The sequence below is a fragment of the Eretmochelys imbricata genome, chromosome 10 (assembly GCF_965152235.1).
Source record: "Eretmochelys imbricata isolate rEreImb1 chromosome 10, rEreImb1.hap1, whole genome shotgun sequence".
NCBI lineage: Eukaryota > Metazoa > Chordata > Testudines > Cheloniidae > Eretmochelys > Eretmochelys imbricata.
In genome coordinates, this window is record NC_135581.1 from 23437720 (window position 1) to 23454934 (window position 17215).

General features: G+C 42.4%; 1 protein-coding gene across 7 annotated transcripts in view; it reads right to left on the reverse strand.

The window, feature by feature from the left end:
* CLEC16A (C-type lectin domain containing 16A) overlaps nt 1-17215 on the reverse strand; it is a 197384-nt gene that overhangs the window by 92667 nt on the left and 87502 nt on the right. For all 7 annotated transcript variants that reach the window (XM_077828776.1, XM_077828775.1, XM_077828774.1 and 4 more), the window contains one exon: nt 16359-16479. In XM_077828776.1, the coding sequence (XP_077684902.1) occupies nt 16359-16479 (121 nt within the window). The remainder of the gene's footprint in view (nt 1-16358; nt 16480-17215) is intronic.

The following is a 17215-nucleotide window of genomic DNA, read 5'->3' on the forward strand; positions in this document are numbered from 1 at the left end:
ATGACTCTGTGTCCTTAACTCACTCATCTACTGTACCCAGGTCCTACAGCACTAATACTAGTAACCTCTCAATCACAATTCTCAGAAAATACTTGAAAAAACCTTAAATGGAGCCTTACCTATCTGTGATATATGGGAATCACCCCACTCACTTCTGAAATGTACCCATTTTCTGGGAAGGAATATAGCTGTTTAACAGCACACAAACACTACACACCAGCTGAGGACAGAAGTGCACAAAATCATGTCATAAAAACAAAGAAATTAGATATGGATGAGAAGAATGTGTGTGCACGTGCATGCTCCTTTTCCTGGCTAGCTTTAAATGGCTTAAGTCATGGGGCTTCCACTATTGCCTTTGGGAGACTATTTCTGAAGCTACCAGATCTCACAGTCAAGCAGCTTTCCTTATACAGTATTCAACTTAAATTCTCTATCATACCATTACCCTAGTTCTATCCAATTAATATTAGACGTCCCTCAAAACACACACATACACACAAACTTCGGTGATTGCTTAGCCAAGCTATACATCTCTCTCCAACAAATTCTCCTAGTGGCTTTACCTCCAGCCGCTAAGCATTTTGTTGCTCTTCTCGGACCTCTCTATTTTGTCAATATCTTTCTGGTAAGGAGTTTGTCAAAAAAGAACATACTTCCAGATAGTCACATGAGAACCACACAGATCTGGTTTACCTACTGTATGTAAGTTACAAATCCACAGGAAACAAAAATAAATTCCAGATCTTTACTTATAATGCACATGGAACCATTATGTTCCTCAAAGTAAGGAAAAAGATATCCAAGGCAGACTAGCTTTTCCACACCTGGTCTCTTGGGCCTCATCTATATTGAGCTTTTTCTTTAAAAAGTTTCCCTTCATTGCACTACCATTGATGCAGCCCCAACAATGATAGCAAAGTGAGAGGTCAAGTGTAGATCAGTCACTAGCAGCATTTTCACTATGTCCTCTAGACTTGCACTCAGCAGAGTTAAATGTGGTGGCAGAAGTAACAGCACACTGCATACATTAGAATTCCCACTACCGCTGCCACTGGCAGAAATACATTAGTAGTACACCCGTGAGAAGTCTTCAGAAAGCTCAATTTAAGAAACTAAAGTTGCATCTATACTAACTTCCCTTAAGCATACATGAATCTCTTGTCACAGACATTACCACAGCTACCTCTATAAAAAGGGCTCAAACCTGCGAGGTACTGTGCACCGTCCACTCCCATTCACTCATTTTAGAGGCTCTGAAGATGCTCAGTACATCACACAATCAAGTCCAGACTATATAACAAGTCACACATTGTACAGAGTCAAAGCAATGTCACTCGTGGATGGAAATATCAGAATGCTGGATCTGCAGCTGTCCAGACTGTAGTGTGAATGCTACCTTCACTGCTGAAAGAAACAGATGAGCAGCAAGAGTATTACCACCAAGCAAATCTGGTGGTGAAACAAGCCAGTATTCAAGCTACATTCACAGGACTTGTTTTTTAAAATGATTTTGGAAAGTTCCATCCACATACAGACATATTGTGAGCCTTTATAAAAACAAACAAAAAAAAGTTTAGAAATGTGTGTATGGCTAGAAAAATCTTAAAGGTTTTTAACACAGTACGGTCCTGGCCTACAATTAGAACTAAGTGCTGCAGTAACAAGTAATAGTACATAAAGACTTAATTACCAAATATCTATTTCAGAAGCTCTCATTATACCTCCAGAATATCAGCTGCCACAAGAGGAAGTGAGAGAGGAAAGCAGGCCAAAAGACTTTATGGAATGTGTGTGCATAATGAGCATTTATGGACCATGCATATCCATTGACAGAATGGGTATCCTTCCATTGCTAGTATAAATTTGTAACTAGATGTGGTGCTCTGATCAGTGACATATGTGCAAAGGCAGCTAGAGCAGTGAGAGAAGTTCTTACCAAGAATGTGCAGGTGAAGTCAGGTTTTTTTACAAGGGTGCTCCAAACATTCCTAGAGAGGAAAATTTCTTTTGGCACTTCTTAAAATGTGAGAAAAGGAGAAAATGTGAATTTTAAGATTAAGGGTGTAAAGATCAGTGGTATCAACCTATCATTTGTTAAAAAATGCTCAAATTCACACTGCCTCATACTGCAGATTCACATAGCACATGTTTTCAGTTATTTAAGGATTATCTGGTTTTCCCAACACATGATGTCATGTCTCCTTTAGTTTGCTCCATAGTAGGTGCATCCTTCTGACATATACTGCAAGAGGATGGTTCTGTAAAAGTTTGAGAGCAAACAGACTACCCTCAAGATAGTCCTTTTATAAGTGAGAGTAACAGGAGGGCACGGTGGCCGCTACATCAGAAGAGTGTGAGTTGAGTAACATGTCACCAAGAACACCATTCACAACCTTTTCTCCATTATTTCTTGCCTGGGAAGTTAACTGCTGTTCTTCGAGATGTTTTGTGTACATACACATTCCACCTGTATATGGACGCACGCGAGTGGGAGACTTTTGCCAGTAGTACCACGAGGCAGCGCTCACACCTGCTCTCAGTCAAGGGCAAAAAAAGGGGCACATTTGCCCATCTCCTTCTCCGTTCCTTCAAACCGTTGTATACAATGTCTAAACTAGCGGGGAAGGTGGGAGCCTCATGGAATGCACATGTGCATAATACATCTGGAACAACAAGCATTACTGTACAGGTAAATAAGCATTTTTTCTCTGAATGATTGTGCACATATAAATTCCACTGCAGGTGACGCATCAGCAGCTCCCTTAAGATGGAGGGACTTCAGATCATAGAAACAAAGATTGTAACACTGACTTGCCAAAGCTGGCATTGTCATAGGAAACTTGAGTGATGGCAAAATGAGTGGTATATTAAGGTATTTTCAGACAAACACATTGCTGCCTTGCAGTTATCAGCTATTGGGACTTTGCTCAGAAAGGCTGACAAAGTAGACTGAGTCTTTGTGGAGTGAGCTGTTATTTTGGGGCTTAGTCTACACTATGAGTTTGTCAGATTTAGCAGCATTAAATCGAATTAACCCTGCACCCGCCCATAAAACGAAGCCATTTTTTCGCTATACACCGTTCTTAAAACAGATTTCTGTACTCCTCCCCAATGAGGGGATTAGTGCTGAAATCTACATCGTTGTTTCAAATTAGGGTTAGTGTGGACGCAATTTGAACGTATTGGCCTCCAGGAGCTATCCCACAGTGCACCATTGTGACCGCTCTGGACAGTGCTCTGAACTCTAATGCACTGGCCAGGTAAACAGGAAAAACCCTGGGAACTTTTGAATCTCATTCCTGTTTGGCCAGGTGAGCTCATCAGCACAGGTGACCATGAAGTCCCAGAATCGAAAAAGAGCTCCAGCATGGACTGAACGGGAGGTACTGGATCCGATCGCAGTATGGGGAGATGAATCCATGCTATCAGAACTATGTGCCAAAAGACGAAATGCCAAAACATTTCAAAAAATCTCAGAGGCCATGAGGGACAGAGGCTACAGCAGGGATGCAACACAGTGCCGCATGAAACTTAAGGAGCTCAGACAAGCATACCAGAAAACCAAAGAATCAAACGGACGCCCCGGGACAGAGCCCCAGACATGCCGCTTCTACGCTGAGCTGCATGCAATTCTAGGGGGGGCCGCCACCACCTCCCCACCCCTGTCCGTGGACTCTGATGAGGGGGTACTCTCCACCATGCCTGAGGATTTTGCAGACGGGGAAGATGAGGAGGAGGACGACGAGCTTGAGGAGAGCACACAGTACACCGTTCTCCCCGACAGCCAGATATTTTTAATCACCCTGACTGAAATACCCTCCCAACCCAACGAAGCCGGAGAAGGGACCTATGGTGAGTATACTTTTTAAAATATAATACATGTTATAAAAGCAAGCATTTTTTAACGATTAAGTAGCCCTGAGGACTTCAGATGCATTCGTGGCCAGTACAGCTACTGGAAAAGTCTGTTCATGTGTCTGGGGATGGAGCGGAAATCCTCCAGGGACATCTCCATGAAGCTCTCCTGGAGGTACTCTAAAAGCCTTTGCAGAAGGTTTCTGGGGAAAGCAGCCTTATTCCATCCTCCATGGTAGGACACTTTACCACTCCACGCTAGTAGCAAGTAATCTGATATCATTGCATGACAAAGCCTGGCAGCATATGGTCCCGGTATTTGCTGGCATTCAAGCAACATCCGTTCTTTATCTCTCTGTGTTATCCTCAGGAGAGTGATATTGTTCATGGTCACCTGGTTGAAATAGGGGAATTTAATTAAGGGGACATTCAGAGGTGGCCATTCCTACTAGGCTGTTTTCCTGTGGCTGAAAAGAAATCCTCCCAACAGTTAGCCACGTGGGGGGGTGGGGGTATTGGTGCTGAGCTGTTTGCGTCTGGCTAGCAGGAATCTTCCCTGATACCAGCCACGTGGTGAGGTGAGGGGTAAAGCAATCATCCCAGAGAACTGGATTGGGGGGAGTAGTTTGGTTTCTGCTGCTGCACATTAACAGGAAAACCGCAGCACTAAATGGCCAACTCAATGGGCTTTGCTTGGTATGGGAAAGGAGGGCGCTGCTGTTATGAAGGTTGCAGAAGCCAAAAGACTATGGCTTACCGTGGCCACCTGCAAGCCGAATTCTGTTGCCCGGCACTGCGTGTGTGATCTCTAAACACCAAAGCTGCAGGCACCCAATACAAGATGCAAAACGCGACCTTGTACCAAAATCACATGTGCTATGTAATGTGAATAGTGTTGTTCATCGTGAAAGAGTATAGCCATTGTTCTGTAAAATGTAAAATGTATCTTCTTAAATAGGAGAGGTGGTGGCAGGAAGATCAGGAGGCGGCATGAGGCAACACTAGGGCTACTGCGGGACCAAACGGACATGCTCCGGCGTCTGGTGGAGGTTCATGAACGGCAGAAGATCACAGACTGCCGCTGCAACCCTTGTTTAACTGCCCTCCCTCCTCCTCAAGTTCCATAGCCTCTTCATCCAGACGCCCAAGAACACCGGGGGTGGGGGTGTGTCCAGGCACTCAAACACTCAACCCCAGTGGAGAGCCCAAGCAACAGAAGGCTGTCATTCAACAAGTTTTAAAGTGGCCTTTTCCTTCCCTCCTCCCACACCCCACCCGGTCTACCTTATGAGTTATCTCCCTATTTTTATAATCAATTAATAAAGAATACATGTTTTTTAAATGATAGTGACTTTATTTCCTTTGCAACCAAGCTGTGATAGAAGGGGGGAGGGAGGGTGGCTTACAGGGAATTTGGAGTCAACCAAGGGGGCGGGTTTTCATCAAGGAGAAACAAACAGAAGAGTCACAGTACCCTGGTCACTCATGAAACTGGTTTTCAAAGGTTCTCTGATGTGCAGTGCTTCCCTGTTGTGCTCTTCTAACCACCCTGGTGTCTGGCTACATGTATTCAGCGGCCAGGCCCTTTTCCTCAACCTCCCACCTCACCATAAACGTCTCCCCCTTACTCTCACAGAGATTGTGGAGCAAACAGCAAGCAGCAACAACAGCCGGAATATTGGTTTCGCTGAGGTCTGAGCGAGTCAGTAAACTGCACCAGTGACCCTTTAAACGTCCAAATGCACACTCTACCACCATTCTGCACTTGCTCAGCTTATAGTTGAACAGCTCCTTACTACTGTCCAGGGTGCCTGTGCACGGCTTCACGAGCCAGGACATTAAGGAGTAGGCTGGGTCCCCAAGGAAACTATAGGCATTTCAACATCCCCAACAGTTATTTTCTGGTCTGGGAAGTAAATCCCTTCCTGCAGCCATTTAAACAGACCAGAGTTCCTGAAGACGTGAGCATCATGAACCTTTCCCGGCCATCCCATGTGGATGTTGGTGAAACGTCCCTTGTGATCCACCAGTGCTTTCAGCACCTTGGAAAAGTACCCCTTGTGGTTTATGTACTGGCTGCTCTGGTGGTCCAGTCCCAAGATAAGGATATGCATTCCGTCTATAGCCCCACAGTTAGGGAATCCCACTGCAGCAAAGCCATCTACTATGACCTGCACATTTCCCAGAGTCACTACCTTTGATAGCATCAGCTCAATGATTGCCTTGGCTACTTGCATCACAGGAATCCCCACACCTGTGATGCAAGTAGCCAACGCAATCATTGAGCTGATGCTATCAAACCCCCTAGATTTGCCCACTCCAAATTGATTACCGACTGACTGGTAGCCATCTGGCGTTGCAACCCTCCACAGGGCTATTGCCACTCGCCTCTCAACTGTGAGGGCTGCTCTCACCTTGGTACTCTTGCGCTTCAGGGCAGGGGAAAGCAAGACAAAGTTCCATGAAAGTGCCCTTACGCATGCAAAAGTTTCAGAGTCACTGGGAATCATCCCAAACCTGCAACACTATGTGGTCCAACCACTCTGTCTGTTTGTTTCCTGGGCCCAGAATCGGCATTCCACAGCATGATTCTGCACCAGTAACACCATGAAATCCAAATTGCTGGGGACCACGGTTTTAGAGAAATCTGTGTTCATGTCCTCATCACCGCACTGCCGTCGCCTCCTCACCTGGTTTTTCAGGTGTTGGTTCTGCATAAACTGCATGATAATGCACAAGGTGTTTACAACGGTCATAACTGCTGCAGTGAGCTGAACAGGCTCCATGCTTGCCATGCTATGCTGTCTGCTAGGGCAATCAAGGGAAGAGGATGCGAAATGACTGTCTGCTGTTGCTTTCACAGAGGGAGGGAAGGAGGGAGGGTTGACTGACTACACTTATCCAGAACCACCCGCGACAAATTTTTGGCCCCATCAGGCATTGGGAGCTCAGCCCAGAATTCCAATGGGCAGCAGAGACTGCAGGAACTGTGGGATAGCCACCCACAGTGCACCGCTCGGAATGTCGACGCTTGCCACGGTACTGTGGATGCACACCGCCAAATTAATGTGCTTAGTGTGGACACATGCACTCGACTTTATACAATCTGTTCCCAAAAATCGACTTCTGTAAAATTGGAGTACTTTTGTAGTGTAGACATGATGGTGGAGGGGTTTTAGCAAAATTGTAGCAGAGTTTAATGCAATCAGAAATCCAATCAGACTTGCTGAGTTAAAACTGATTGACCCTCAATTCTCTCAGCAGAGACTACTAAAATCCTGAGGGAATTCCTGAAGGACCAAGCGCAGTCCAAGTAGAATGCCAAAGCTCTATGAATATCCAAAGTAGGAAGTTTTTCTTCAGTTTTAGAAGAATGGGGCTTTTGGAAAAAACACCAGCAAATGAATAGATTGATTTAGGGGTAAAGCTTACACTACCTTAGGGCATGGCTACACTTGCGAGTTAGAGCGCATTAAAGCAGCCCCGTGTGCTCTAACTCACTACCCATCCACACTGGCAAGGCACGTAGAGCGCTCTGACTCCAGGGCTAGAGCGCTCCTAGAAATCCACCTCAGTGAGTGGAGTAACGTTTGATGCACCCCTGCTGGAGCGCCGCAGCACCAGTGTGGACGCCCTGGTCTGTTAGTGCACTTTGATCAGCCTCCAGAAGCGTCCCACAATGTCTGTTCCAGCCACTCTGGTCATCACTTTGAACTCTACTGCCCTGCCCTCAGGTGACCGTCAGACCGGCCCTTTAAATTCTCTGGGAATTTTGAAAATCCCCTTCCTGTTTGCTCAGCCAGGTGTGGAGTGCTCTCAGTCAACTTTTCCAGGTGACCATGCCTCCATATGCAAGTCGATCCCCAGTATGGAGCAATGATGAGGTGCTGGTCATCAGTGTTTGGGGGGAGGAAGCTGTCCGGTTCCAGCTGCGCTCCAGCCGTAGGAATTACGATACCTTCAGGCAGATATCAAGGGACATGATGGAAAGGGGCCATGACCGGGATGCACTGCAGTGCAGGGTTAAAGTGAAGGAGCTGCAGAATGCCTACTACAAAGCCCCCAAGGCAAACCACTGCTCCGGTGCTGCCCCCGCGACCTGCTGTTTCTACAAAGAGCTAGACGCAATACTTAGCAGCGACCCCACCTCCCCTCCAAGTACCAGCATGGATACTTCAGAGCCCAGTTCAACATGAGAGGAGGAGGAGGAAAGCAGGAGCGACGGTGCTGAGGCGGAGGAAGACACCCTGGCATCCCTAGATGCATGCACCCAGGAGCTGTTCTCAAGCCTGGAGGAAGGTAGCCAGTCGCAGCGGCCGGTTCTTGGGGAAGGACAAACACTGCTCCCATATGCCGCTGCAAGGACATAATGCACCACTCCCATATGCCGCTGCAAGTGCTGCAAATGTGGCCACGCCAGTGCACTTACAGCTGTCAGTGTGGACAGACTGCAGCACTTTCCCTACTGCGCTCTCTGAAGGCTGGTTTAACTCAAAGTGCTCTATATATGCAAGTGTAGCCATGCCCTTAGGCATAAAGTTAGGGTGTGGCTTAAGGGAAACTTAGTCTTTATGGAAAACTGTGAAAGGAGGATCAGCCAGGACAGCTTGAAGTTGTGAAAATCCTCCTAGCAGAAGTGATCGCCACCAGAAAAGCCATCTTCATAGACAACGGCAGTAATGAGGTTGTAGCCATAGGCTTGAAAGGGAGTCCTATGAGTTTGGAGAGGACTAGATTGAGATCCGATATGGGTACAGGTTCAGACACAGGAGGGTAAACATTGAGCAGACCTTTCAAGAATTGGGAAATGAGAGAAAATGGAAAACCCATCTACTGGCAGATGCAGTGCAGAAATGGAACCCAGGGGAACTCACTGAAAGGCCTGATGGATTTCAGGTGCAACAGACAGTTCAGTACACATGTAACCTCCAAGAGAAATGCAGTATGTTTTGATATTGTGCCCAAACTCAAAATCTCTCACTTTGCTGCATACATGGCTTTAATTGATTCTTTTCTATTGCTCAACAAGATGGGCTGTACCACTTGGGAGCACAGTTTCTCACTGGTATTCAAGCAGAGATCATCCATGTCATAAGGTGGAGAGATCTGAGGTTAGGAATAGAGACTTGCCCTGGTTCTGAGACAGAAGATCCTCAACTAGTGGTAAAAGTTATCTGTGACTGGACAGAAAGCCGATGCAGGTCTGTGAACCAATATTGTCTTGGCCATGCTGGTGCAATAAATACTAATGATGCTTTGTCTCACTTCAGCTTCCTGAGTACCCTCAGAATCAGAGGAACTGGAAAGAATGCATAGAGGAGATGATCAGACCATGGAAAAAGAAAGGCATCTGTGATGGAGCCCAGAGTGTTCTGCCTTGGAGAAACATCTTGGTGCATTTGCTGTTCAGGTTGGTCACGAACAAGTCTATTACTGAGTACCCCCAGCGGTGGAAAATCTGGAGAACATCATTCTTGATAGACCAACACAAGTGTCTAAGAGAGAATCTGAAAGTGTGTTTCAGTCCTGGAAGGTGAAATGCAGTCCTTTAGGGAAATGCTGATGAATGCATAAATTCCTTAGGAGAATAGCCTCCTGGCACAGTTGAGGCAAACTTTTGCCTCCCTGCTTCTCCTGACAAAACATGGCAGTGATTTTTGTCTATAAGAACTTGTACCACCTGGTTCTCAATGGTGGATAAACATCTTGCAGGCCCAATGAATAGCTCAGAGCTCTAGCATGTTTATGTGAAGTGAAATTTCCTGGCGTGACCAAAGAGTTTGTGTCTGGACTTAACTGAGGTGGGCTCCCCAGTCTTCAATAGGTGCATCTTACCAAACACATAGTTGGTGTGGGGGATAAAAATGGAACTCCTTTTATTGGATCAAGCAGGAAGGTGCAAGACAGCCTCAGAAGCACCAACAGTAACCAATTACCATCTCTTCACAATTATCCCTCCCTAAGTCCAATTTGAAAGTGCCTTAGGGCAATAAATCTGAGACTGTGCAGAATTCAACTGTGTAAGTAATCAAATAGTCTCCCTTCACAACACAGCCAACTGTTCAGCAAGGAGCCAGAAATGGCAGGAATACTGATCCAAGTAGGGATTTTTTTTTTTTTTTTTTTTATAGCATTGATCTGCTTGGATGACCGAATGGCTTGAGAATAGAAGTAGTTTCTTGGCTTGTGTTCCCCATTCATCTTGCTGATTGGAGAGTGTGGGAAGAGATTTTACATATTCTGGCAGTGTGCTTACTCAGTTTCAGATGACAAGCCACTTGCAGTCATCTTTTAGATGGCTGTTGGATCTTACAATTATTTTATGAGTGTCTACTACTGAGTGCCCAACTCTCAAGATGTCAAGTGATTTTAGATGTTTGTTTTCAAGCTGCTCATCATCCCATAAAGAAACTGGTATTGGTTTGGTTTGTTTTTTCTTCCCTTACCAACAATGGTCATCTCCCATTTTCTCACTGAAACTGAAGCCACAGCTGCCTTTTCAAAGCAAGCTACTATTTCATTACAGCTTTTGCAGGCAGATGTTAGGTTGCCCCTAACAAAGATATTAACACTTTTCTCCCAAGCCAGTCTGCCCTCATTCACAATATGTAACTCAGGCAAAAAAAAAAAAAGTTAGGGCGAACGTTCGGGGGGAAGGAGTGAAGGCAATATTGCGTCCACAGAAGGCTACCATGGTGCAGGAGGGGAAATGTGACAGGCAGAATGCTGTGAGAGAAGGGTCTGGCAGATGGAAAAGGATGTCTTATAATAATAAGGGAGGGACAGAATGGCAGCTTTGTGACTTCAGATTAGGGAGAGACAAGCAGAGAGCTTTCTGGACTATAGATATGGAAACCAGCAGAATGTACGAGTATACACACATGGTTTAACTGGAATGAGGGTTTCACATCAATGATTTAACTAAATAAGTTATTTTTCACTTTCATGACAAAGCCGATCTGATTTTTTGGGGTCTGACTTTCGAGCTCCAAGTTTTGGCAATACTGTATTACTACCTAGCATCTACTCTTTTTACATGTACCATCTTTACAAAGAAGATGATGATGATCATCATGTTCTTATTACACCTCTGGTGTTCAGGGCAGTGACAGAGCTCCTCCGCTCCTGTCTGTTTCTGGCAAGTCTTCCAATGGTTCCTCAGCCGTGCCCCAGGTTTTTCAGCTCGGCTTACACAGGTCGTTGCCATGTTGTTTCCTAGCAGCCTCGTTTTCGCTTGCCTTCAGGTGTCCATCTTATTGCTACTCTGGTGATGGAATCGGTTTCCATACGAAGCACATGACCGATCCATCTCCAAAGCCTCCTGACAAAGATGGTGCTCAGATCCTCTTGGATGCACTGTGTCAATAGATCTTGGTTTGAGATTGTTCTGGGCCAAAAAGATACAGAGGATTTTTCTGAGGCAGGTTGTATGGAATGAAGACAGTTTGGTCATGTCATACTTTCTCATTCCCCAGCATTCTGCACTATAAAGTAGTGCTGCAAATATGTAGCTCTGATAAGTCTTGAGTTTGGTTTTGGTTTTGTATTTTGAAGATTTCCAGATTGTATTTAAGCTCCTCAAAGTGTTCCTGGCTTTACCGATTTTGTTCCTGATGTCCTGGCTTGGGCAGCACCATCAGCCAGCATGGTGGAACAAGTATGTGAATGTTTCTACGTTGGTGACAACATAATCCTCCATCTGTACTGGTGATGGTGAGGCAATATTAAAGGTCATGATACATCTGTCTTATTGTGGTTGATTTTCAGTCCGATTTGCTGACTGAATGTGTTGAGTCAAGTTGTTTTTTCTTGTATATGGTGTTGGGTATGTGATAGGAGAGCGACATCATCTGCCAAGTCCAGGTCTTCAAAGGATGAGAAGAGTGCCCATTTAATGCCTCTTGGCATTGCTGAAGATGGCAATGTTGAAGAGGACTGCAGACATGACACACCCCTGACGTACTCCTGTTTTGACTTCAAAACTGAGCTCACTGTGATCAAACAAACACTGCATGTAAAGTTGAAAGAGAAGCTTTTGATGAAGATTACATGGAAAGGAATTGCACATGCCTGAAGAATGTGCCATAGGCTGGTCCTGTGAATGCTATCAAAAGCCTTCTCAAAAAGTCTATGAAATGTATGTAGAAGATACATAGATAAGCCTAGATAATAGGTGAAGATTAATCTTCCATGTAACGTAAAAAAAAAAAATCTCATTAGTCTTGTATCCTGTGTTACCTGAGAAGACTTGCTCTATTGTCCCAATACAGTATAATTGCTCTCCCAAAGAAACAAATTAGAAACAAATCGAACAAGTCACTTATGTCAAAGGTGTATTTTTTAAAGTTACATTTAGTTATATTTTTGCATAAAGCAGACTCTAAAATGTGCCTTTTTAATAAATCAATAAATAAAATTTAACAGAATAGGAATATAGTTAATATTTCCAAGAAAGAAATATTTGTATTTCCATTAAAATGCCTGATTGAAAAAAAATACAACTCTTAAACAGTTTTAAGAGCAATAATATTGGGGGTGGGGAGAGGTGGGAATATAAAAACCATGAGAAAAGTATATTAAACAAATTATTTACTTTAGCAGAACAAGTCTAATGTACAGTACCATAACTTGATTATGATTATTTTATAAAAACAGGAAAAGATTACAGGAACACACATTAAACCACATCAATGAGCATTACTGAAAGTAAAAAATTGCAGGAGACAGATACCAATCAAATAATCAATATGCAGGAAACAACTACATCATCCCACTTTAAAAGTGAAAAAGAATGTTGCAATTTGATTTACTTTAACACACAAACAAAACTGACAGCTACATCACATTGCATTTCGAGTTAGTTATAAACTATATACTTGATTTCTGCAGTGGGAAACTTCCATTATTCCATTTCACAGACCCAACAGAAGAACAAAAGTGTAATTCAGGAGAACACAGGGAATGATGTTAGTTCTATATTGTCAATTCATTGGAAAATAACTAGCTGTATGCAGGTAGGATTCTGTTGCTTTCCTGTCCAACCAACGACTGTTAATTGTGTTTTCCCTATATTTTGAGGCAAAAACTACATTTAAAAAAAATTATGGGCATGTTGCAAAAATGAAAATTCATCCTCTTGGATAGTTTCTACATATATTCCAAGACTTTTGCAATACTTTGTTAAAATATAATTAACTGTTCTCAAAACCTACAAAAAAATCTGTACAGGGATTTTTTTTAGTGTCTCATATGTTAATAGCTACAGTGAAAAAGGCAGGCAAAATGTATGCACTCTTAATTGGTTTTAAATGTGTACATCTGGACTTTTAAAAAATAGAGATTGATAGAAATGGCCTCTGAAACCACTTATGCCAGCTGGATAAGCAAATGCAGTGCAAGTTTCCATTCACCCATATGGTTGGCAAAATTACCTACAAATTCCATCAGCATCCAACAGGAAGTATGGTAGATTGTGCCATCCGATGAAGTGAACTGTAGCTCACGAAAGCTTATGTTCTAATAAATTTGTTAGTCTCTAAGGTGCCACAAGTACTCTTTTTCTTTTTGCGGATACAGACTAACATGGCTGCTACTCTGAAACCTCTTATAAATATACAACTTACTACTTTGGTGAAATGTTTTCTGTTCTGTCAGAATACTTCATGAAGATTGAAAGGACTAATTTTTACTTTAATGCAAAGTAAACTAGTTTGATTTACAAAGTCAAAACTACCATATACACCGCAAGTTAAAAAAGACCCACTTCTTACTGTGTCATCACCTACATGATCTCTCCCACGATTAGCATTTTTGTCATCTTTAAGCTTTTGTTAAAATACCATACCTCCATGTTGCTACCCGTGAAACTAAACATGCAAACTAGTACATTTCTGCTGTGTTTTGTAAGTAATCCAGTTTAGTTAACTACTGGGACAGCATCTATCCCCTTTTCAGTAAATCAGCTCTGTCCTGTTGTTTTATCATCAAAATTGCTTGAAACTCTTCCAGGAGCTGATTGCTCAATTTTAGTTCAAATGAGATTGATAACCAAATGAACACACCAACCAGATCACTTCATTTTACAAATTCCTCTATCAGAAACCCAGTTGGGGTGTGTCCAGGATTGTGTACCTGGTCTACTTAAGCTGTTGATAATATTACTAAGAATTAAAGTGGAATGTTCAATGTCATTTGTATATTTTTATTCTGAATGCTCTTTCAACTCATGGCTATTGGCCTAGCAGTACTGGTGTCAAACTCTGGGATTAAATGAAAAGTCTGGGCATGTTGTGGGTTCAAAGAGTTTCCCTCACTCAGGTGAATTATAACATTCAAAATCCAGTCAGAGAACACTTCAATCTCTTTGGTCACTCGATTACAGACCTAAAGTGGCAATTCTTCAACAAAAAAACTTCAAAAACAGACTCCAACGAGAGACTGCTGAATTGGAATTAATTTGCAAACTGGATACAATTAACTTAGGCTTGAATAAAGCCTGGGAGTGGATGGATCATTACACAAAGTAAAACTATCCCTCCTCTCCCCCAGCTGTTCCTCAGAAGTTCTTGTCAACTGCTGGAAATGGCCCACCTTGATTATCACTACAAAAGGTTCCCCTTTCCTCTCCCCTCCCCCCCACTCTCCTGCTGGTAAATAGCTCACCTTACCTTATCACTCTCCTTACAGTGTGTATGGTAACACCCATTGTTTCATGTTCTCTGTGTATATAAATCTTCCCACTGTATTTTCCACTGAATGCATCCGATGAAGTGGGCTGTAGCTCATGAAAGCTTATGCTCAAATAAATTTGTTAGTCTCTAAGGTGCCACAAGTACTCCTTTTCTTTTTTTCAGGTGATTAAACACGTCTTTTGTTTCTGTGCCTCAAAATCAGATCAATTATGCTAAAAAAAGTTCTCCTTTTAAAATACCCTTACAACACTTATGAGATAATCCCATTGAACATAAACAACCTGAAAGTGTTTAACACAGGAAAAACAGATGCTGTGGTAAATAGGATCAACAAAACAATCAAGTGTACCATTACAGTGTTATGAGCCCGAAGTGTCAGAAATGTGATTTCAGCTCTCTCTCGTCTTAGTTTACAGTATGCCATTTAGATATAGGTAGACTTCACTTATTTGCTGGGACTTGAATCTACTTCAGTTACGACATGCTACACTGTATTAAATCATATTAGATTCAGATGCACTGCCTGTAAATTCTTAATAAGGTAGCTGCCTGCACACTATCAGTTAAGTGCTTAACTGGCTATCTGTAATCAATTAAAATTGATAGTTAAATTCTTTTAATCTTTATTACAGTAAAGCAATGCATGACATTATTATACTTTTTCTATACTAGGATGGAAAAACCAAAATTATATTTCTGAACACAAACTGCTATTTTATTTAATGAAAAAAAAAAAAGACACCCCACACTTTTTTTTTTAAAATAGAGACTAAAACCACGGTAAGTTTCCTTTTCTTATACTGCATCTTAGTCATGGAGTAAGTTTACTGCAGTTTGTGCTTCTGTGACTTAAGGCCAGAATTGCTCTGGTGGCAGATTGTTTGATTTATACAGAAAACTTATCATTTACCAAGATGCACAGATAAGTAAAAACAGTTGATTACACCTAGTTGTACAGTGAGCTTTCCCATTTATCATTTTGAACAAATTACATAATAGTACTTAAGGTTTAGTTCACAAATTACGGCAAAGAACAAACTAATTTTGAAGAGCACAGAACTAGATTCCATTTCTCTCCCAGTTTTCTGCTTCTTCAATAGAGAATCCAAAAATCTCATTCTAACGATATTGCCGATAGAGACTACCTTGACTCTCAACTTCCTACACAGGCATCGTTTAAGGCTCAGAGACTGTACCATGTGCATGCTGCACTGACCTGAACTTGCAAATTTTAAACCCCCTCGGGATAGGTCGGTGTGCTATTCAATTGGAGAAAAAGTCACTGTATTACCATCTTTAAATGCTAGAACAGAGATGTGTTGAGGAAAGAGGGACACAGGTAGAGTGATACCAGAAAGATTGTGTAGATGTAGTTGGATTTACTCTAGTCCTCTAAATTTGGTTTGTGCATATTTTGGAAGGGCAGAATTCAAAAACCAAAGCACAAGAGAATAAGAACAAAATGCATCCTCTCAGGACCAGCTAGTTAAGACAAGCAGAGTTTCTACTAGGAAAACCTATTCAGGTATTAAAGTAGCTGAAACTCTAGTGAAGGACCTAAGGAAGGAAAAATAAATGAAGTACAACCGTTAAAAATGGAATTAAAATATTAAATTATCTATCACTAGTGGGACATGTTCCCAACCTAACAGACTTCTAACGGATGCTAAAGTTAGTAGCAAGACATCAGTCTTCATTATGCAGCTACATGAAGAGAAAACCTATTGGTTTTTTGTCAGTTCCTTAAAAGAGATGGGCAACTTTCCATTAAACGTACTAGATAATTGGAGGTGGGAGGAAGCTACTTACTCAAGTCAAGAACATCATCAGTTTTTATTAGATCCTCCTCCCTTGTCAATGGCAACTGAGTTTCTGGCTCGTCTCGTAAATGCAGTGACAGTGAACGGAGCATGAAGAAAACTCTGATTGCCTAAAGAAATTAAAAACATGCTGTTAAATTATTCTGCATTAGACTAAAGATAAAGATATTTCTCTCTCTGCACAATGAAATAAGTGCTCAAAGAGTTGTATAAAAATACATCTGTGTTTAAAACCACTGACTATATTGTAGTGCAGTATGTCAACTGTTTAATTTGAGAAAGCACATTAGTGTACCAGTTTGTCATCAAAACTAAAACAAGGCAGAACCACACAGAGTGGATTTTCCATCCTGTGAAATCAGCAGAGAACACAGTGAAGGTGTACCTCTACAATCTAAGATCATAAGGCAAGTGATAGTTTAAAATGTGTGGACTAATTTGAACTACGCTTTCCGTTAAAGGGGGAAGAATTTTTATTTTGTTTTTTTAAGACAGGACTAGTAGTATAGCTTGTAGCACTATGGGCTTTCACTTGGGAAGCCCAAATTCTCTAGAGTACTTTTTGACCAAGAATATTGTAGTGACGATGCCCTCACGACCGCTGGGGAGAAAGGGATGAAAGGAGGGGAAGTCAATAGGCAATACACTTAAGTGTCATGTTAGACGACAGCTTGACACCTTCAGAGGGAACTGAAGGGGAAGAAGGTTTCAGGTGCACTATAGCTGATTTGATGGGTGGAGTGTCATTGTTCAATGTAAAATGAATGCTCCGAAGTGACTGGGACGAGAAGGCCTGAGCAAGGCTTGTACAGCTAATTAGCTTGAATATCACTGACCCCAGAGTCA